The 22,488-nt window shown below is 47.2% G+C and overlaps 1 protein-coding gene across 1 annotated transcript in view; it reads left to right on the forward strand.

Moving 5' to 3' along the window:
- Positions 1-15,330, forward strand: part of LOC117355364 (lymphocyte antigen 6E-like) — a 53,347-nt gene extending 38,017 nt beyond the window's left edge. Inside the window, exons 2-3 of the mRNA XM_033933806.1 lie at positions 7,980-8,099; positions 14,933-15,330. Coding sequence (XP_033789697.1) covers positions 7,980-8,099; positions 14,933-15,135 — 323 coding nt within the window. The 3' untranslated portion in view covers positions 15,136-15,330. The remainder of the gene's footprint in view (positions 1-7,979; positions 8,100-14,932) is intronic.
- The last annotated feature ends 7,158 nt before the right edge of the window (positions 15,331-22,488 follow it).

Here is a 22,488-nt window from a genome sequence, read left to right on the forward strand (position 1 = left end):
GCTTGAGTACCTGAATAAATTCATGTAAACCGTTCTGAGCTCCTCCTGGGAGAATGATACAGAAAATTAAATAGTGTGAAAAGTTTCAGCTTCTGATAGCCAGAGCTGGAACTGTGATGTCATAATGCCTCATTCCACCAATAAGAGCCAACCTCAGCAGTGATGTCACAATGGCTGGATTGTCCTACACTTGGATCCCTTTTGCTACATTTTGATTTCTAGAGTGGTGCAGTGGTTAAAGCTACAGCCTCAGCACCCTGAGGTTGTGGGTTCAATCCCACCTGCTCCTTGTGACCCTGGGCAAGTCACTTAATCCCCCATTGCCCCAGGCACATTAGATAGATTGTGAGCCCACCAGGACAGACAGGGACAAATGCTTGAGTACCTGAATAAATTCATGTAAACCGTTCTGAGCTCCTCCTGGGAGAATGATACAGAAAATTAAATAGTGTGAAAAGTTTCAGCTTCTGATAGCCAGAGCTGGAACTGTGATGTCATAATGCCTCATTCCACCAATAAGAGCCAACCTCAGCAGTGATGTCACAATGGCTGGATTGTCCTACACTTGGATCCCTTTTGCTACATTTTGATTTCTAGAGTGGTGCAGTGGTTAAAGCTACAGCCTCAGCACCCTGAGGTTGCGGATTAAATCCCACCTGCTCCTTGTGACCCTGGGCAAGTCACTTAATCCCCCATTGCCCCAGGCACATTAGATAGATTGTGAGCCCACCAGGACAGACAGGGACAAATGCTTGAGTACCTGAATAAATTCATGTAAACCGTTCTGAGCTCCTCCTGGGAGAATGATACAGAAAATTAAATAGTGTGAAAAGTTTCAGCTTCTGATAGCCAGAGCTGGAACTGTGATGTCATAATGCCTCATTCCACCAATAAGAGCCAACCTCAGCAGTGATGTCACAATGGCTGGATTGTCCTACACTTGGATCCCTTTTGCTACATTTTGATTTCTAGAGTGGTGCAGTGGTTAAAGCTACAGCCTCAGCACCCTGAGGTTGTGGGTTCAATCCCACCTGCTCCTTGTGACCCTGGGCAAGTCACTTAATCCCCCATTGCCCCAGGCACATTAGATAGATTGTGAGCCCACCAGGACAGACAGGGACAAATGCTTGAGTACCTGAATAAATTCATGTAAACCGTTCTGAGCTCCTCCTGGGAGAATGATACAGAAAATTAAATAGTGTGAAAAGTTTCAGCTTCTGATAGCCAGAGCTGGAACTGTGATGTCATAATGCCTCATTCCACCAATAAGAGCCAACCTCAGCAGTGATGTCACAATGGCTGGATTGTCCTACACTTGGATCCCTTTTGCTACATTTTGATTTCTAGAGTGGTGCAGTGGTTAAAGCTACAGCCTCAGCACCCTGAGGTTGCGGATTAAATCCCACCTGCTCCTTGTGACCCTGGGCAAGTCACTTAATCCCCCATTGCCCCAGGCACATTAGATAGATTGTGAGCCCACCAGGACAGACAGGGACAAATGCTTGAGTACCTGAATAAATTCATGTAAACCGTTCTGAGCTCCTCCTGGGAGAATGATACAGAAAATTAAATAGTGTGAAAAGTTTCAGCTTCTGATAGCCAGAGCTGGAACTGTGATGTCATAATGCCTCATTCCACCAATAAGAGCCAACCTCAGCAGTGATGTCACAATGGCTGGATTGTCCTACACTTGGATCCCTTTTGCTACATTTTGATTTCTAGAGTGGTGCAGTGGTTAAAGCTACAGCCTCAGCACCCTGAGGTTGTGGGTTCAATCCCACCTGCTCCTTGTGACCCTGGGCAAGTCACTTAATCCCCCATTGCCCCAGGCACATTAGATAGATTGTGAGCCCACCAGGACAGACAGGGACAAATGCTTGAGTACCTGAATAAATTCATGTAAACCGTTCTGAGCTCCTCCTGGGAGAATGATACAGAAAATTAAATAGTGTGAAAAGTTTCAGCTTCTGATAGCCAGAGCTGGAACTGTGATGTCATAATGCCTCATTCCACCAATAAGAGCCAACCTCAGCAGTGATGTCACAATGGCTGGATTGTCCTACACTTGGATCCCTTTTGCTACATTTTGATTTCTAGAGTGGTGCAGTGGTTAAAGCTACAGCCTCAGCACCCTGAGGTTGCGGATTAAATCCCACCTGCTCCTTGTGACCCTGGGCAAGTCACTTAATCCCCCATTGCCCCAGGCACATTAGATAGATTGTGAGCCCACCAGGACAGACAGGGACAAATGCTTGAGTACCTGAATAAATTCATGTAAACCGTTCTGAGCTCCTCCTGGGAGAATGATACAGAAAATTAAATAGTGTGAAAAGTTTCAGCTTCTGATAGCCAGAGCTGGAACTGTGATGTCATAATGCCTCATTCCACCAATAAGAGCCAACCTCAGCAGTGATGTCACAATGGCTGGATTGTCCTACACTTGGATCCCTTTTGCTACATTTTGATTTCTAGAGTGGTGCAGTGGTTAAAGCTACAGCCTCAGCACCCTGAGGTTGTGGGTTCAATCCCACCTGCTCCTTGTGACCCTGGGCAAGTCACTTAATCCCCCATTGCCCCAGGCACATTAGATAGATTGTGAGCCCACCAGGACAGACAGGGACAAATGCTTGAGTACCTGAATAAATTCATGTAAACCGTTCTGAGCTCCTCCTGGGAGAATGATACAGAAAATTAAATAGTGTGAAAAGTTTCAGCTTCTGATAGCCAGAGCTGGAACTGTGATGTCATAATGCCTCATTCCACCAATAAGAGCCAACCTCAGCAGTGATGTCACAATGGCTGGATTGTCCTACACTTGGATCCCTTTTGCTACATTTTGATTTCTAGAGTGGTGCAGTGGTTAAAGCTACAGCCTCAGCACCCTGAGGTTGCGGATTCAATCCAACACTGCTCCTTGTGACCCTGGGCAAGTCACTTAATCCCCCCATTGTCCCAGGTACATTAGAGTATGAGCCCACCAGGGAAAAATGCTTGAGTACCTGAATAAATTCATGTAAATCGTTCTGACTCTCCTGGGAGAACGGTCTAGAAACTAAATCAAATAATCTTTTGTAAACCGCATCGATCCTCACAGTTATGCGGTCTATAAGTTGATTTTATGTTATGTTTTTATAATGTTCACCCTACTGCCGCCTAACTGAATTGGTTCAATCGGCTGCACCGATTTTCTAAAAAGCTATTAAAATACCCAGAAGTGGTTAACACTGAAAGTGGCCTTGGGCGCCTCTGCCGATGCGATTCTCAGGAAAGTGGGCCTTTAAAAACTCTAGTTTACAATTCCAGTGCCTGTGTTTCACAGAGCCACAATTCTCCAAACTGTGCCATTGACACTCAGTCGGTGCCGCTTTGGTAACTGGCTGCCAATTATGGCGCTTTATGGAGAATATGGCCCTTAACGCTTCATTACCCCATGTAAGCCGTTTTGATTGTGTTAATCATATACACATGATGGCAGATAAAGGCCAAATGGCCCATCCAGTCTGCCCATCCGCAGTATCTACTATCTCCTCCTCTCCCTATTGGCTAAGGCTCTTAACATTTGCATATCCTCTTCCTATTGGCTAAGGCTCTTTACACCTGCATTGTGATGTCATAGAACATTATGGTTAAAGAAACATAATGGCAGATAAAGGCCAAATAGCCCATCCAGTCTGCCCATCCACAGTAACCATTATCTATTTCTCTCTCTGAGAGATCCCTATTGGCTAAGGCTCTTAACATTTGCATCTCCTCTTCCTATTGGCTAAGACTCTTTACACCTAAATTGTGAGGTCATAGAACTTTATGGTTATAGAAACATGATGGCAGATAAAGGCCAAATGGCCCATCCAGTCTGCCCATCCGCAGTAACCATTATCTATTTCTCTCTCCAAGAGATCCCACGTGACTATCCCAGGCCCTTTTGAATTCAGACACAGTCTCTGTCTCCACCACCTCTTCTGGGAGACTGTCCCACGCATCTACCACCATTTCTGTAAAAAAGTATTTCCTCAGATTACTCCGGAGCCTATCACCTCTTAACTTAATTCCAGGCGCTTTGATGAACTCCTGGTCTGACCTAATATGGCAGTTCTTAAGTTCTTCCCACCCCCACTTGATTCTATATATGACAAACAAAATTGTGCATGCAAATTAGGGTGCATGGCCAATTTTACTTGAGTAATGAGCCAGTAATTAGTTGCTAATAAACCAACTATTGGTGGTAACTGGCAATCATTTGAATTTCCTCATGTGTCTTGCTAGGCACTGTTCCGTACAGATGGTGCATAAATTCTTGTGTGTAGTTCCAAAAAGAGGGCTTTGAATGGAAGGGGCCCGGGTGGGTCCTAGGCGTTCCAAGGATTTTTGCACACTGTTGCCGAATTCACCTGATCCATACCTAATTTTGGTGTTGCATAAATCCTCACGCTGAAAAGGTAGGCATGGATCCCGGTGCTAGGCTCTTCTATAAGCAGTGCCTAATTCAGAGAGCTTAGTACTGTACTCTTTTTTTTTTTCAGTGCTGATTTTTCAGTGAGTCTTTTATTTTGAAAGGAAGCTCTGGAATGAGGGCATAGGATGAAGTTAAGAGGTGATGGACTCGAGTAATGTAAGGAAATACTTTTTTTATAGAAAGGGTGGTAAATGCGTGGAACAATCTTCCGGAAGAGGAGATGGAGACAGAGACTATGTGCTCCTTTTATCAAGGCGCGCTATGGGGGTTAGCATGTTGGACATTTCATCACGCGCTAATCCCCACGGCAAGCCAGAAAACTAATGCCTTGTCAATGGAGGCGTTAGCAACTAGGGCGGCAGGCAGTTTAACGCGCGGTATTCCACGCATTAAACCCCTACCGCGCCTTGATAAAAGGACCCCTATGTCTGAATTCAAGAAAGCCCGGGAAGAGATAATGGTTACTGTGGATGGGCAGATTGGATGGGCCATTTGGCCTTTATCTGTCATCAAGTCAGGGCCGCCATCAGAAATTTCTGGGCCCCTTACTGAGCAATCCTATTGGGCCCCCCACGCACCCCTTCCCCCCCGACCCCCCCTTCTTCCATGGGCCGAATACACACATACTTTTCTCTGTCGCCGCACTCTTTGACCAAAAGATTTGTAAGCCTGCAACCACGTCAAGGTAGACTCTTTCAGCAGCTCCCCTCCCTCCCCCTTACCTTTGTGGCCAAGTCAAAATGATCTCCCAACAATAAAATTTTAAAAACACAAAGCACGCTGTACGCAAAGAAAATGTTAATTATCATTTATATTCCGCGGGTTTTCAAAGAGGTCAAGGCAGATGACTTTATGCAATGTCACTTCAGTAACAACTATACAAAAATAGACAAATATTCCCCCTCCCTTTTTACTAAAACGCGATAGCGGTTTTTAGCGCAGGGACCTGCGCTGAATGCCCCACGCTGCTCTTGAAGCTCATAGGCTCCCTGCACTAAAAAACGCTATTGCGGTTTAGTAAAAGGGGGCCATAGTGCAAAATATAGACAGCATATATAAATTCTCAAAACGGACACATTTTGATCACTAAATTGAAAATAAAATCATTTTCCTACCTTTGGTAATTTCATCAGTCTCTGGTTGCACTTTATTCTTCTGACTGTATATCCAATATTTCTTCCCTTCTTTCAGCCTCCTGTATGCTTCCTCTTCTCCAGACCTCATTCCCTCCCCAAACTTTTTCTTTGTTTCACCCTGCCCCCTTCTTTCTTTTTCTCTCTCTCCATACCTCCTTTCATTCTGTATGTCTGTCTTTTTCTTTGTTTCATCCAGCCCCATTTCTTTTTTTTTCTGGCTCCCTGTCCCCCCCCTTTTTTTCTTTCTCCTTGCCCTCCCCTATGCCACCACCATTGGGAAAATGCTGCCACCGCCACTGGAGAATAGGCTGCCACTGCTGCTATCGGGAACAGGCCGGCACCGAGTTTGCCCTGCTTCTCTTCCCCGCGGGGCCGACCAACTCTCGCTGGCCCAGAACGTCCTCTCCGACATCAGAATTGAGGCGGGTGGTGAGAGTTGGTCGGCCCCACAGGGAAAAGCAGGGAGAACTTGGCACCGGCCTGTTCCCAATGGTGGCGGTGGCACTCAAGTGGCTAAAGAGACGCAGTTTGCCAGCCTAGGGAGAACACTGGAGGGTGGCCAGCTGTGCACCCTTTTGAGGCGTAAACCCGAGGCAGACCTCCCCCATCCCCACCCTGGTATGCCACTGTCTCTACCTCACTCCCTCCCTATGACCAAAAATTCTCCTTTCTTCTATTCCCCGTGTACACAACCATCTCTTTCCCTCCCTTCCTCTCTCCCAAGTCCTTGCCTTCTGTGTCTAAAAACACATTCCCTCTCCCACCTCAGCATCTCTTTCCCTCCCTTCCTCTCTACCAAGTCCATGCCTTCTGTGTCCAAAAACCCATTCCATCCCCCACCTCAGCATCTCTTTCCCTCCCTTCCTCTCTCCCAAGTCCATGCCTTGTGTCCAAAACGCACTCCCTCCCCCTTTTGTGACCCCCGTTTGCCTCCCAGCCCATCTTAGCAACTTTCTCAGCAAAATGTAGCTCGAGCCACGTAGGCTTGTCTTCTATTTCCTGCCTGTCCCGCCGCGCACACATAGCCGACCAGAAGTCTTCCCCGACTTCTGCGCTGACATCGGAGGGCGGGCTTTGCTTAAGCCCTCCCTCCGACGTCAGTGCTGATGTCGGGGAAGACTTCCGATCGGCTGTGTGAGCGGCAGGGCAGTCGGAGTAGAAGACGAGCCTCGCGGCTCGTGTTATATTTAACCCCGCGGGTCCCCCATCGTCCCCGTTCAGCTCTCTCTCCTGTGCACCCCATTGGGGTGTGCACCCGGGGCGCACCGCCCCCCCCCCTAGGTACGCTACTGGCGCGGGCCCCCTGTCAGCTCCGGGCCCCTGAATCCAGGACTGGTAGTACTGCCCTGATGGCGGCCCTGCATCAAGTTACTATGTTTATATAACCATAAAGTTCTATGACATTACAATGCAGGTGTAAAGAGCCTTAGCCTATAGGAAGAGGAGATGCAAATGTTAAGAGCCTTAGCCAATAGGGAGAGGAGGAGATAGTGGATGCTGGTGATGGGCCGACTGGATGGGTCATTTGGCCATAACCATAAAGTTCTATGACATCACAATGCAGGTGTAAAGAGCCTTAGCCAATAGGAAAAGGAGATGCGAATGTTAAGAGCTTTAACCAATAGGGAGAGGAGGAGATAGTGGATGCTGCGGATGGGCCATTTGGCCTTTATCTGCCATCATGTTTCTATGTTTCTATAACCATAAAGCTCTATGACCTCACAATGCAGGTGTAAAGAGTCTTAGCCAATAGGAAGAGGAGATGCAAATGTTAAGAGCCTTAGCCAATAGGGAGAGGAGGAGAAAGTGGATGCTGCGGATGGACCATTTGGCCTTTATCTGCCATCATGTTTCTATAACCATAAAGTTCTATGACATCACAATGCAGGTGTAAAGAGCCTTAGCCAATAGGAAAAGGAGATGCAAATGTTAAGAGCTTTAGCCAATAGAGAGAGGAGGAGATAATGGATGCTGCGGATGGACCATTTGGCCTTTATCTGCCATCATGTTTCTATAACCATAAAGTTCTATGACATCACAATGCAGGTGTAAAGAGCCTTAGCCAATAGGAAAAGGAGATGCAAATGTTAAGAGCTTTAACCAATAGGGAGAGGAGGAGATAGTGGATGCTGCGGATGGGCCATTTGGCCTTTATCTGCCATCATGTTTCTATAACCATAAAGCTCTATGACCTCACAATGCAGGTGTAAAGAGCCTTAGCCAATAGGAAAAGGAGATGCAAATGTTAAGAGCTTTAACCAATAGGGAGAGGAGGAGATAGTGGATGCTGCAGATGGGCCATTTGGCCTTTATCTGCTGTCATGTTTCTATGTAAACCGATTGATATCTACAAATGACTCTTTTTTTTTCCTCATTTGTTTAATTTGCAGCTCATTCTTTGATGTGTTTTCAGTGCGAGTCAGAGACCAGCAACTGGAACTGCCTGAGACCAGTCACATGCCCGAATGAGAATGACCAATGTGTGACCTCGGTGCAGTCTGCAGGCATTGGTAAGACTCTTAGGGATACTTTCCATTTTTACGGGTACCGTGTGTCTTCGACAGGCGGAATTCACCCTCTAATTCTATAAACTTGCGCATCCGATGTTGCACATAGCATGCAAAGCTGCGTGCATCACTATATAATAATTACAGTACATGTTAATTAGATTAACAGCCAATTATCATCTATAATTGGTGCTGGCACTAATTAGCGCTTATGTTTGTAACTGCCCTTAGTTACTATTCTAAAAATTGCGCACACAAAATCTATCGTGCACGGCTTCAAGGGCCGTGACCCTCGGAGAGGCCTTGGCAGGTCAAGGGGGTGCCTAGCAGTGGCGTTTGCGTGCGTGCACAGCAGCCGTTCAGTAATCGCATGTGCGATTGCCGTTATATGAGGCGTTGATTTCTGCATGTTAGCGGCCAGGCTGGAACCCCCCTTCTGCAGGAAACCCCGCACTAAAGCCATGTTTATCCCGCAGTAATGTTTTCTCTATCAGCTCACTCTCTTAATGAGACCCTATGGACCTTCAGTTATCTCTACACTTAAACATATTATGAATAATAATTGAAATACTAACTTTGGTTGGGGCGACCACGGAGAATACGTATCCTCCGAGAAACATAAGCTAAACTAAACAAAATAAGGCACTAGAAATCTACATTTAGACTCAATATATTTGATCAACGAACCAAGCTACCTTAGGGATAACAGCGCAATCTTCTTCACGAGCCCTTATCATCAAGAAGGTTTACGACCTCGATGTTGGATCAGGATATCCTTACGGTGACAGGCCAAAAGCGCGCAAGACAATCGCGCGCGGACAAAATCACACAGACAACTCAGCGCAAAGACAATTGAGCGCAAGACAAGTAAGCGCAAAGACAACCGGTGACAGGCCAAAAGCGCGCAAGACAATCGCGCGCGGACAAAATCACACAGACAACTCAGCGCAAAGACAATTGAGCGCAAGACAAGTAAGCGCAAAGACAACCGGTGACAGGCCAAAAGCGCGCAAGACAATCGCGCGCGGACAAAATCACACAGACAACTCAGCGCAAAGACAATTGAGCGCAACACAAGTAAGCGCAAAGACAACTGAGCGTAAGACATTTCAGCGCAAGACAATTGAGCGCAGCGACAACTCAGCGCAAGACAATTTAGCGCAAGATAACTCAGCGCAATGATAATTCAGCGCGCCACTAGAGGCAGTTGTCTTGCGCTCAGTTGTCCCGCTCGTGCATATTTCGGAAAATAATTTGCGCTCAATTATCTTGCGCTCAAATGTCTCACGCTCGGTTGTCTTTGCGCTCACTTGTCTTAACGCTCAATTGTCTTCCGCTCATTTGTCTTGTGCTCAGTTGTCTCGCGCTCGGTTGTCTGCGCGATTTTGTCCGCGCACGATTGTCTTGCGCGCATTTGTCTATGAACCATCCTTACAGTGCAGCTGCTGTTAATGGTTTGTTTGTTCAACAATTAAAATCCTACGTGATCTGAGTTCAGAGCGGAGAAATCCAGGTCAGTTTCTATCTATTAATAATTCTTTTTAGTACGAAAGGACCAAAAGAATAAGACCAATATTCCTAACATGTCTTACAAAATATAATGAAAACATCTCAATGAAAATATAATATAAATCCAAAATAGGATAGTCTAAATCTCAAAAAAAGGATTGGGAACTTTTACAACCACACTCAAAGCGGTTTACATTAAGGTACTCGAGCACTTTCCTGGTGGGCTCACAATCTGTCTAATGTACCTGGGGCAGTGGAGGAGTAAGTGACTTGCCCAGGATCACAGAGAGTAGCATGGGGATTTGAACCCACAACCTCAGGGTGCTGAGGCTGTAGCTCTAACCACTATGCCACACTCTCTAGCAACTTGACCTGACACAAATTACCTTTGCTTTTGCAACCTATTTGACTGCAAAAAGTTCACTATCCTTTCCTTTAGCAGGTGTCATCGTTGAGGATATGATGAAACCTTTGGCTCAGCGTGAGGTGGTTAAGGAAGCAAATAGAATGTTAGGAATTATCAGGAAAGGAATGAAAAATGGAAATGAAATGTTATAATGCCCTTGCATCGCTCTATGGTACAGCTGCAGCTTGAAAACTGTGTGCAGTTCTGGTTGCCGTATCTAAAAAAAAAAAAAAATTAGTGTTTAAGCCCGTTACATTAAGGGGTGCTAGAGTAGATGTCTGTCTGTCTGGTTTTTTTTTTTTTCTTTGTCTCTCTCTCCTTGGACGCTGTCTGTCTGTCATTCTTTCTGTCTGTGTCTCTCCCTGGCCCCCTGTCTGTCTGTCTTTCTTTCTGTCTCTGTCTCCCTGGCCCCCTGCCTGCCTGTCTCTCCTTGGCCCCCTTCCTATGTCCAGAGTGCCCCATCCTATGTCCTTAGTGCCCTCAGTACCTCCTTCTTATGTCCTTAGTGCCCCCAGTGCCTCCTTCCTATGTCCCCCTCACTGCCTTCGACTTTGTCCCACCCCCCACCCCCCGAAGCCAGCCTGCCTACCTCCCTCCCATCCCCTTGTGCAGTAGAACCATTGAGCAGCATGTTTCCATCTCCCCCTCCCCCCCCCCCCACCACTACCGCTGCCTTGCAGCAGATCCCACTGGCCCTCCCATCTGACCCTCCCACCGCGAGACGACCTACAAACCTCCTGGCTCCAGCAGCATCGGCAGCACCCTAAACACGCTGCTTTGCGGCCTTCTATTGCCCGTGATTTCCTCTGCCGCATCTCTGTCTCGATGTCATCAGGGACGCGGCAGAGGAAATCAGGGCAGTAGAAGGCCACGAAGCAGTGTGTTTAGAGTGCTGCGGACGCTGCTGGAGCCGGGAGGTTTGTGGTCGTCTCGTGATGGGACGGTCAGATGGGAGGGTCAACGGGGGTTCAGGTGCGCCGGGGAGGGGTGTGCTGGGGGGAAGCAATGATGACAAACTGCGTTACAGTGAGTGAGGGGGGGGAAGTTGAAGCGCGCATGCGCACTCCTACCTGCCACGGACATGAGGATCATGGAACACGCAGATAGGAGTGCGCATGCGCGCTTAGGGTTTTATGATGATGATATATATATATCGGAATCAGAAAAGGTACAGAGAAGGGCAACGAAAAAGATAAAAGGGATGGAATGACTTGTCTATGAGGAAAGGCCCTTCAGCTTGGAGATGGCTCAGGGCTGATATGATAGTGGTCGATAAATTGCTGAGTAGAGTCTAAGAAGTAGATGTGAGTCGATTGTTTACTCTTTCCAAAAATCCTAGGACTGGGGAGCCTGCGATGAAGCTACCACGTAGATTTAAAACAAATAAAAGAAGATAGTTCTTCACTCACCGTGTAATTAAGCTCTGGAATTCTTTGCCAGAGAATGTGTTGAAAGCCATTGGCGGGATTTGAAAAGGTTGGGGTGACTTCCTAAAAGAGAAGTCCAAATAGGCCATTGTTGCGACAGATGTAGAGGGGAGGCCGAATGGTTAGAGCTACTATTAATACTATTTATTAGTTCTATAGCGCTCAAAACCGTACGCAGCGCTGTACATTTTAACATACAATAGACGGTCCCTGCTCAGTAGAGCTTACAATCTAATTTAGACAGGACATTTCAGGGTTGGGGAGATTATGGTAGAGGAAATGATACAGTGGGTCTAGGTATCTGACATTTTAACATACAATAGATGGTTCCTGTTCAGAAGAGCTTACAATCTAATTTAGGCAGGACATTTCGGGGTTGGGGAAATTATGGTAGAGGAAATGATACAGTGGGTCTAGGTATCTGACATTTTAACATACAATAGACGGTTCCTGTTCAGAAGAGCTTACAATCTAATTTAGACAGGACATTTCAGGGTTGGGGAGATTATGGTAAAGGAAATGGTACAGCAGCGAGTGGGAGTTGAGTTGAAAACCGTTTTAAAAAAGTGGGCTTTTAGCTTGGAATTGAATACCGCTAGGGATGGAGCACAAGCCCAGTGCTGCTCTTTCTGACCCTGGGCAAGTCACTTAACCCTCCATGCCCCAGGTACCATAGTTGGATTATGAACCCCCCAAGGCAGATAGAGAAAATGGGCTGTATATTTAATACAAAGTGAACTTGAACTTATTCCTAGAATAAGCACTATAAAATATGATTTTTTTTTCTTTTGGGTTTCTGCCAGGGACTTGAAACCTGGGTTGGCCACTTTTGGACACAGGATACTGGGCTTGATGGGCTTTCGGTCTGTCCCAGTATGCCAGCTCTTATGGTCTTAGGTGAGCCGAGTCTAGGACAATGGAGCCATTGTGACATCACTGATGCGGTTGGCTCTTAGGCATTGGTGGAATGAGGCATTATGACATCACAATCTCAGCTCTGGAATGTTGCTACTCTTTGGGTTTCTGGCTGGTACTTGGGACCTGGGTTGGCCCCTGGTGGAAACAGGATCCTGGGCTTGATGGACCTTCGGCCTGTCCCAATATGGCAGCTCTTATGTTCTTATGCTTACTGGGATTTAGGCTGTCTTTTACAAAGGCGCGTTAAGCATTTTAGCGCGGATATAGCGTGCACTAAATCAACACGTGCGCTAACTGCTAATGTGTCCATAGGACAGTGGTTCCCAACCCTGTCCTGGAGGAACACCAGGCCAATCGGGTTTTCAGGCTAGCCCTAATGAATATGCATGAAGCAAATTTGCATGCCTATCACTTCCATCATATGCAAATCTCTCTCATGCATATTCATTAGGGCTAGCCTGAAAACCCGATTGGCCTGGTGTTCCTCCAGGACAGGGTTGGGAATCACTGCCATAGGATACCATGCACGTGTTAGCGTTTAGCACACGCTAATATTTAGCGTGCACTAAAAAGCTGAGCACACCTTTGTAAAAGAGGGGGCTAATTTTCCACCTTTTTTTCGGTTACTACTTTTGTGAAAAGAGCCCCAGAGAATACCAGTCTCTCCCCTGTATATTCACATACACTCTGATATCGGCACCTGACTTTAGCTAGACTTTATAGTATCAGGGTCTTAGTGCTAATATTTCGTGGTACCATGCAGTTACACAAGCACATAAGAATTGCCGCTGCTGGGTCAGACCAGTGGTCCATCGTGTCCAGCAGTCCGCTCACGCGGCGACCCTTAGGTCAAAGACCAGTGCTCTAAATGAGTCCAGCCTCACCTGGTACTTTCCAGTTTAGCAGAAACCTGTCCAACTTTGTCTTGAATCCCTGGAGGGTGTTTTCCCTCTTTGAATCCCTGGAGGGTGTTTTCCCCTCTATGAATCCCTGGAGGGTGTTTTCCCCTCTTTGAATCCCTGGAGGGTGTTTTCCCTCTTTGAATCCCTGGAGGGTGTTTTCCCCTCTATGAATCCTTGGAGGGTGTTTTCCCCTCTATGAATCCCTGGAGGGTGTTTTCCCTCTTTGAATCCCTGGAGGGTGTTTTCCCCTATAACAGCCTCCGGAAGAGCATTCCAGTTTTCTACCACTCTCTGGTTGAAGAAGAACTTCCTTCCATTTGTATGGAATCTATCCCCTTTTAACTTTAGAGAGTGTCCTCTCATTCTCCCTACCTTGAAGAGGGTGAACAACCTGTCCTTATCTACTAAGTCTATTCCCTTCAGTATCCATTGAGAGAAATGGCCATTTAATCCTACCCTCTGTTTTCTATTATCCAATTCCTAATGCACACCAGAACATTGCTTCCTGTTCCATGGCTTTTTAATTTTCTCAGGAGTCTCTCATAAGGGACTTTGTCGAAAGCTCTATGAAAATCTCGACACACTACATCAACTGACTCACCTTTATCCACATGTTTATTCATGCCTTCAAAGAAATGAAGCAACATATCAGTGGCCGGAAGGGGCCTCGTCTGCCCACTGACATCACTTGGAACATTGACCTTTTACACTTTTGTTTTAATCGCCACAAATACAACCAATTAGTGCCTTGTTATTTACTGGAAACACAGTGGTACTTTGGTTTACGAGTGCACCAGTTTGCAAGTGTTTATCAAGATGAGCAAAACATTCGCAAACTTGGTGCCTCGTAAACCGAGCTTGCCTCGCAGTACGAGTGCCCCCCCCCCGCGATCCGGCATCCCCCCCGCTCGCGTTGCCCCCCTCCACCGTGATCCTACTTCCCCCCCGAGTAGTCAATGACACCCTTTACCCGATTTGGCACCAGTGCCGGTGCCCAAAGATCCTCCCTCTTCTGGCGCTGCCAGGGCTGGGCAGTGCGTCGGAAATCCTCCTTCTTCTGGTCTGGGCTGGGCTGGACTGGCTTTGAGTATTTGCGCATGCTCAAAGCCTTCTGGTCTCGCTCTCTATCTCGGAGAGAGCGAGACCAGAAGGCTTTGAGCATGCGCAAATGCTCAAAGCCAGTCCAGCCCAGCCCAGACCAGAAGAAGGAGGATCTCCGACGCATCGCCCAGCCACGCCAGAAGAGGGAGGATCTTCGGGCACCGGCACTGGTGCCAAGTCGGGTAAAGGGTGTCATTGGCTGCTCGGGAGGGGGGAAAGTAGGATCGCGATGGAGGGGGAGGCACCGCGAGCGGGGGGGAAGCTGGATCGCAGGGAGGGGTTTGGAACAGTGTCGGATTCCTCAAGGGGGGGGGGGAGAATGGAGCAGCACTGGTAGCCTCGTGGGGGGGAGGAGGAGGTGGAACCAATCAAAGCAGTTTCCCTTACTTCCTATGGGGAAACTTGCTTTGATATACAAGCAATTTGGTTTACGAGCATGCTTCTAGAACGAATTATGCTCGTAAACCAAGGTTCCACTGTAATCATTTTTCAAGAAATAGCTTTAATGTATTGGTAAGCATTGCACCAGATTTGCCTGATTTTGTTCTTGTTCCTTGTTTTTTGATGATTTAGGCTCCACAACTTCCTACATCAGCAAAGGATGCTCTCCAATTTGCTTTGCAACTGACGTCAACTTGTGGGTCATGGGCGCGTCGACGAAGTGTTGCAATTCTTTCCTGTGTAACATCAGCGGTGCGACCCACGTGAAAGTCAGCCACATGGTCATGGCGGTGGCTGCAGCTGTCCTCTGCATCCTTCTCCGAGTTGGGCTTTAATGTGACCAGAACCAAGACTGCAATTACGGCCCTCAGTAAACCAACTCTCTTCTAAAAGTCTTGCTTCCCGTGTCGGCTACAAATGCAGAAACCTCAGGTGGAAGCATTCGACTAGCTATACCAATCCTGTAACAAAAAAAAAAACTGGATCTACTGTAGGTTGTGATACCTTGGGAAGGGGTAAAACGCGGACCTCACCGACCTTACGGACCTCGCGGATCTAAACCCGCACGTCCTTAAAAATCCGAGGTCCGCGCCACTTTTCAGGTCCGTGCCACTTTTAGGATCCGACTGAGTTAAATTGTCATAGAGCTCTGTCAGAGCCAGACTAAAAGTGGCGCGGACCTGGGATTTTTAAGGATGTGAGGTGCAGTTCAGATCCGTGAGGTCCTGTTGTGTAGGAGCCCTGAACGATTTGTTGAAGGGGACGAATAGATTGTTCAGAGGATCCTCCCGACAGCCAGTTCTGGTGGTAGAAACAAAGAAACCCTCCCCCCTTTTTTGCCTGTTTTTAGCACAGAGGTGATCTAGCTGAATACACAGATGTTATTAGTTCTTTTAAAACTGATTACTAGTTTCTACCATTAGCCGAACGAGGGAACAAAATTGAAGAGGATGAGCATTTTAGGTTTCTAAAGAAAGGACAGATGTGTCCATTGTTTGTCCATTAACAACAATAAGCCAATCCACCCAAACTGGGGCTTCTCTTTCCTCAACCCAAACTGCGGGAGGATCTGAAGTCCGCCTTCGCTTTCCCTGCAGCTCAGCTCAGGCCCCCGACTCCCTCGCGGACCTCACGGATCTGAACTGCACGTCACATCCTTAAAAATCCGAGGTCCGCGCACTTGCAGTCTGGCGTTGACAGAGCTCTATGACAATTTAACTCAGACGGATCCTAAAAGTGGCACGGACCTGAAAAGCGGCGCGGACTCTTAAGGACTTGCGGGTTTAGATCCGCGAGGTCCGTAAGGTCCACGTTTTACCCCTTCCCTGATACCTTTTCTTGAGCGAAAACAAATATCTATACAGTCAATCCTCGGTTTGCGAGTGTTTTGCAAGACAAGCAAAACATTCTCGCAAGTCTTGCCTCGCAAACCGAGCGTTCACTTGATATGCAAGGCATCGCCCCCTCCGCCCCCTCCCCCCCCCCCCGTGAACCGGCATTGCCCGCCCACCCAAACTCTTACCGTGATCAGACACCGGCACGCAGCACCAACCCAGAGGACGTGCCGGTGTCCAAAAAGCCTGCCGCTTGCCACTGATTCTGCTGGGTCTTGAGCATCTGTGCATGCTCAAAGCCTTCTGGTTCCCGCTGTCTCCGAGATTCTAATGAGGTTCTCGGAGACACCGGGGGCCGACGCCGTTTCACAGGGGTAGGGTAGAAGCGTGCCAGTGGCCTGGGGGGGATCTTTTTGGGATGTGGAACGGATCATGCGAGTTTCCCTTACTTCCTATGGGGAAACTCGCTTTGATACACGAGCACTTTGGTTTACGAGCATGCTTCTGGAACGAATTATGCGCGCAAATCAAGGTTCCACTGCATTCAAGATGCCGTTTCCATAAGAGTTTTTAAAACTTTGTAGCAGAATATCCCAGACCTTCCCAGTAAACTGACATACAGTTAAGTTTTCAAGATCGCCATGCTGAGTATGTGTGAGAAAAATACGTTGCATGTTCATCTAGTGAATTTAAGTTTCTGTCGTGCACGTTCGGTGTGAAAAGTTGACTCTCTGGAGCAATGCTTCGTAGCCCTCACCTGGAGACGCACCTTGCCAGTCAGGTTATCAGGACCACGATAATGAATATACATGAAAGAGATTTGCTTATAACACTGTGCAACAGAGAATTTGGGGCATGAATTGTAGTGGGTGTTCTCTAGTGATCTGGGGGGGTCGCTGAATTCAAAACTGACCTTAATTTTTCAGCATAATCCTCTGATTTTAGGAAAAAGAGCATTATAATACAAAAAAAAAAACATTTTCGCTACATTGTCTAATGCCTGGAGTAAATGTTATAACAATCTCTGACATATTTAAACTGTTTGCCTCAAATTAGAGTTTTAAGCCAAAGTATTCATTTTAACGATGATGTAATAATGTGCTATATAATAAAATTATTATGGGTAAGGAGGCGGAGCTGGAATACGCAGTTCTCTGTAGGCCTATTGCATCATCGGCTTCATCAGCACAGCTGAGATTAAATCGTCAATTTTGTGTCAGGGTTTTTGCTTCTTAGTTAAATCGGCGCAATGCGTTACATTCTGACTTCTCACGCTATAAATATTTGCGATTTGCTCAAAAACTATACGCGATAGGAGAAAACCGAGGCGATTTTCATACACAGGAGGCCAAATTCCATAAAGTGAACCTCATTTTCTTCGTGCCCCAGATAAAAAGTTAAAATTTGTTGCGTAGTGCAAAGGCTCTCTGCTATTCACTGTGGTAATCTTGAAAGCTCAATTAGGGAGGGGGGGGTGGAGATGGGGGGGAGGGGGCTCCAGGAGAAGGTTGAGAAGCTCTGGTCTGGAGAGTCTCCCAAACAAGTCTGGGAAATCTTGCTATGGAGAAGTCTAACTAGTCTAATGTGATTTTCGAAGAGATTCTGCTTTACAACCAGTGGCGTTGCGAGGGTGAGAGGCGCCTGGGGCTGCGGCGCCCTTCCCTCGCACACATGCACCCTTCCTGATACCGTACCTCTTAACTTCCCACACGAGCGGCATCGCCAACTCACTGCCTGCGTTGGCTCTCCCGTCGATGTCGCTTCCCAGGTTGCGGGATCCAGAAGTGACATCAGAGGGAGAGCCAACGCTGGCGTAAGCAGCGGGTTGAGGTCGCTGCTCGCGCCGGCGAAGAGGTAAGAGGTACGGTGGAATTTAGGCTTAGAGCCTATCTGATGCTGTCATTTTAAAGCACATATTTGTTACATATTTTCTGCATTCGAAGGAGATTTCCAAGAAAAGTATATTTTCCTTTGAATCTTTCTCTTGGCAGTAGCAAGTAGCAAGCACAGTTAGAGAAAACCTCAAATTTTCCTCCTCTGGGAAACGCAGATCTAACTTCACTCTCATGGGCAAGGCATATCTAACTCATGCACATGTGATCCACCGGATTTTAAAAAATTTCTCTGTACTTTCTGACTGGCTTCAATAGCTTGTACCCCCCGAATACAAAGTGTATAATAATTAGTATACAAGGGTGGTTTGGTAAAAAAGTGTAGTTACTTACCTGTAACGTAGGTTCTCCGTGGACAGCAGGATAGTCAGCCACACAGTCAGCTTTCAACAACACAATCTCCATCGAGGTCTAGACACTTAGCCCAGCAAGTCTCCAGTTTTTTCGATCCCGTTGGAAAAATAGGTTTTGTCAAACTCTGAAAAAAATTACTCATTGACGTCATCGGTGACTTAATGCAGTGGTTCCCAACCCTGCCCTGGGGGACCACCAGGCCAGTCGGGTTTTCAGGATAGCCCTAAGGAAGAGGGTCCAGATCTTTCAAAAATCTTGTTGTGTTCTGAAGGAACGTTGTTTACTTAAAATGGGAGTCCCTGGGTTTACCCCCCCTGAACAGAAATTGGCAGCTTGTCTGTTTACCGCGACCCGCCTTGCTTTGGCGCAATGTTGGCGTACTCCTGGGATGCCAAATCTTCTGGCAGTTTATTCTCGTTTAGACTACTTGCAACTGATGTCTAAGTTGACTGCATTAAGGCACAATACCTTGGTAAACTATTCTAAGATGTGGGACCCGTATGTTCGATGGAGACGACACTCTACATAATTCTGTGTTATCCTTTATTTTTGGCTTGGGTAGGGGGGGATTTGGGGAGGGTCAAGGGAGTTATTTATGGTAATTTTGTACTTGCTTATCATATCTGTCTGGTTGGTTTTTTTTCTTCTGCATTACTTTGTATTGTGTTTATTGAAAAACTTAATAAAGATATTAAAAAAAAAAAAAGCATCAGAGAGATTTGCATATAATGGAAGTGACAGGCATGCAAATCTGATCCTTGCGTATTCATTAGAGCTATCCCGAAAACCCGATTGGCCTAGTGGTCCTCCAGGACCACTGACTTAATGGACTGTGGCACAATCTCATGGAAATTTACCCAAACCAGGGGTGTCAAAGTCCCTCCTCGAGGGCCGCAATCCAGTCGGGTTTTCAGGATTTCCCCAATGAATATGCATGAGATCGATTAGCATACAATGAAAGCAGTGCGTGCAAATAGATCTCATGCATATTCACTGGGGAAATCCTGAAAACTCGACTGGATTGCGGCCCTTGAGGAGGGACTTTGACATCCCTGCAACGGGGTCTCAAAAGTAATGACACCACTATGCTCCTTTCCCAGTCACGGGCAAAAAAACCCTTTAGTTAATTTTATGCTCTATTTTTTTCTCTTTTTCCTTTCTTTTTTGTCCTTCGTAGTCTTGATTCTATCCAAAATATTATCTTTAAAAAACATATTTTCTCATGCAGTTCTTAAACACATGCACCAAGGCAGAGGTGTCAAAGTCCCTCCTCGAGGACCACAATCCAGTCGGGTTTTCAGGATTTCCCTAATGAATATGCATTAAAAGCAGTGCATGCACACAGACCTCATGTTTATTCATTGGGGGAAATCCTGAAAACCCGACTGGATTGCGCCCTCAAGGATGGACTTTGACACCCCTGCTCTAAGGGGTCCTTTAACTAAGGTGTGCTAATTGATTTAGTGCCGGGATCTCAAAGTCCCTCCTTGAGGGCCGCAATCCAGTCGGATTTTCAGGATTTCCCCAATGAATATGCATGAGATCTATTAGCATACCATGAAAGCAGTGCGTGCAAATAGATCTCATGCATATTCATTGGGGAAATCCTGAAAACCCGACTGGATTGCGGCCCTTGAGGAGGGACTGTGACACCCCTGACCCAAACGTTTCAAACTGCCTTCATATTTTCTTACCTTTGGGACACTTTGCTGGGACTTTTCACTAAGACTTTTATTTAGGACAGTTTGCTGAGAAACCTCTTGCGTGCAGTCACTAACGCTAAGAGCTTTGCAGGGCCATGTGATTTTGGAGCTGCTGTTTGTATTCTGCCTCTGCCTTAGCATTCCCTAGGGCAGGGCTACCCAAGTCCGGTCCTCGAGATCTACTGGCAGGCCAGGGTTTCAGGATATCTACAATGAATATGCATGAGAGAGACATTTGCATACCAAGAAGGCAGTGCAGGAAGATCTCTCTCATGCATCTTCATTGTGGATATCCTGAAAACCTGGCCTGCCAGTAGATCTCGAGGACTGGACTTGGGCAGCCCTGCCCTAGGGGCTGAGGAGCGAAAGCCTCTGCTGTTCCTGTGCCTGACGCTTGTTGGCTTTACCAGATCTACGTGCTTGTCTTCTAATTGCTTCCAGATTTCTCTCCTGCAGATAATAAAGAGCTAAGCATATAATTACACCTATTCCAAGGTGCCTGAGTGAGATTTGTTTGCTCCTTGCAAAAGAGTCGCACAAAGAGCAGTAAGTCAAACAGGCTGCTGGCCAGACAAGATTTCAAAGCATTTCACAATCCAGATGGGTTCTCAAGCATCCTTTACGATTCTTTGCTGATTGAATTAGGGCAGTGTCCCTCAAACTTTCTCGAGCCACGGCACACTGAAGGCAGTGGCCGTGGTTCGAGGCACCCGGAAGTGCACGGATATCGCCATGATGACATCGGGCGTACGCGTGACATCATCATGTCGATGTCCGTGTGTGGGATGCCAGGGGGAGGGGCCAGAAGGGAAGAGGGCCGGAGAGCAGGATAGGTGCTGGCGCTCCCTGATTGCCTACAGGGCGTGCCTCTCGCTATGAGAGGCACATCCTGGAGGCGGTTAGCTGGCGCCTCTCCTCCTCCCCCAGTGTACCATGGCACATCTGTGCCTTGGCACACAGTTTGAGATACACACCACAGCTTTTGGTAAGTGCCTCTTTCCCTCTCACCACTCTCTTCTTTGATTCATACTCTTAGGTCTCAATATATCAATGTGAGTTAATTAGGTAGAGCAGCTTATGTCCGATGGCCAGGTCTGGAGCACATATTCAATGGCACTTAATAGTAGAATGGCCACTGAATATCCTGCACAGAGTGCCTTGGTGCCGAGGTGGTCCAGAGTAGAGCAAAGGCCGAGCTGGGAGTTATCCAGCACCACCAATACGGTAGGGTTGCCAGATTTTCCGTCTGGAAAATACGGACCCCTGGACCCACCCCCCAGGCCCGCCCAGTCCCACCCGTCACGCCCCCAAGCCCACCCAGGCCCCACCTCTAATTCCCCCCGCCTCAACCCCACTGCCTGCTCTCATTAGGCAAGACATCCATGCATATGTGGATGCGACGTAATGATGCCGCGCGGATGCCATCGTACCCAAAGGAAAGCTTTTTGGACAAAGTGCCGGGTTCTGAGAAGCCGTCCGGACCCCCGGACATGTTCTCAGAAGGAGGTGCTGGTGCACTGATAGCTCCAGCTTGTCTAGATAGCGATCTGGTTACTGGCACTGGATATTGGCAGTATTGATTAATTTATGTCCTGTCCTCCCCAGGGAGCCCAGAACAGGTTACGTGGCATCCAGATAACTTCCTGACCACAAACATGTCCCACGTTATAAATGTCCAAATCGGCACCATTTAGACTTAGGAGGGGGCCACCATTGCAAAGGACTGGCCACATACACATGCCAACGGAGCAGCGGGGCACCTTAGAGAGCACTGCTGTGAACTTCACATGAAGGGTGCAAGCTATACATCTCACCATAACCACCAAAACCTACCATACCCACCTGTCTACCACCCCCAAAGCCGTTATGGCTGCAGGTGGCACCTATTTGGAAGTAGAGTAGGGATTTGGTGGGCTCATAGTTTCCGCCATAAATCTAGTAGTTAGAGTGGCTTATGTGCCTGGCTCCTCCTCTCTACGATACACTAGCCCACCCACTTGGCTGCTGTATGGAGTTCTATTAGGCTTTCCCAAACCAGGAGCTGCTGTTCTAGGCACAGGTATGTACTGTTTTATTCAAATATTTGGGGTGTGGGAGAGGGGGAGAATCATACCTTCATGCATCCAGTGGTCATCTGGTCAGTTTGGGGACCTTTTTGGCACTTAGAAGCTTCTAAAAGAGGTCTAGTTCAAAACATCTAAGTTCCATCCAGGGCGTCTTCCAATAGGTTTGATTATCCATAGAAACATAGAAGATGACGGCAGAAAAGGGCTATAGCCCATCTAGTCTGCCCACTTTAACAACCCCACCCCCTGAATTTACCCCCCTAGAGATACCACGTGTGTATCCCCTCTACATTTTATTACCTCCCTAGAGATCCCACATGTGTATCCCATTTCCTTTTA

Source organism: Geotrypetes seraphini, chromosome 2, assembly GCF_902459505.1.
Source record: "Geotrypetes seraphini chromosome 2, aGeoSer1.1, whole genome shotgun sequence".
Lineage (NCBI taxonomy): Eukaryota > Metazoa > Chordata > Amphibia > Gymnophiona > Dermophiidae > Geotrypetes > Geotrypetes seraphini.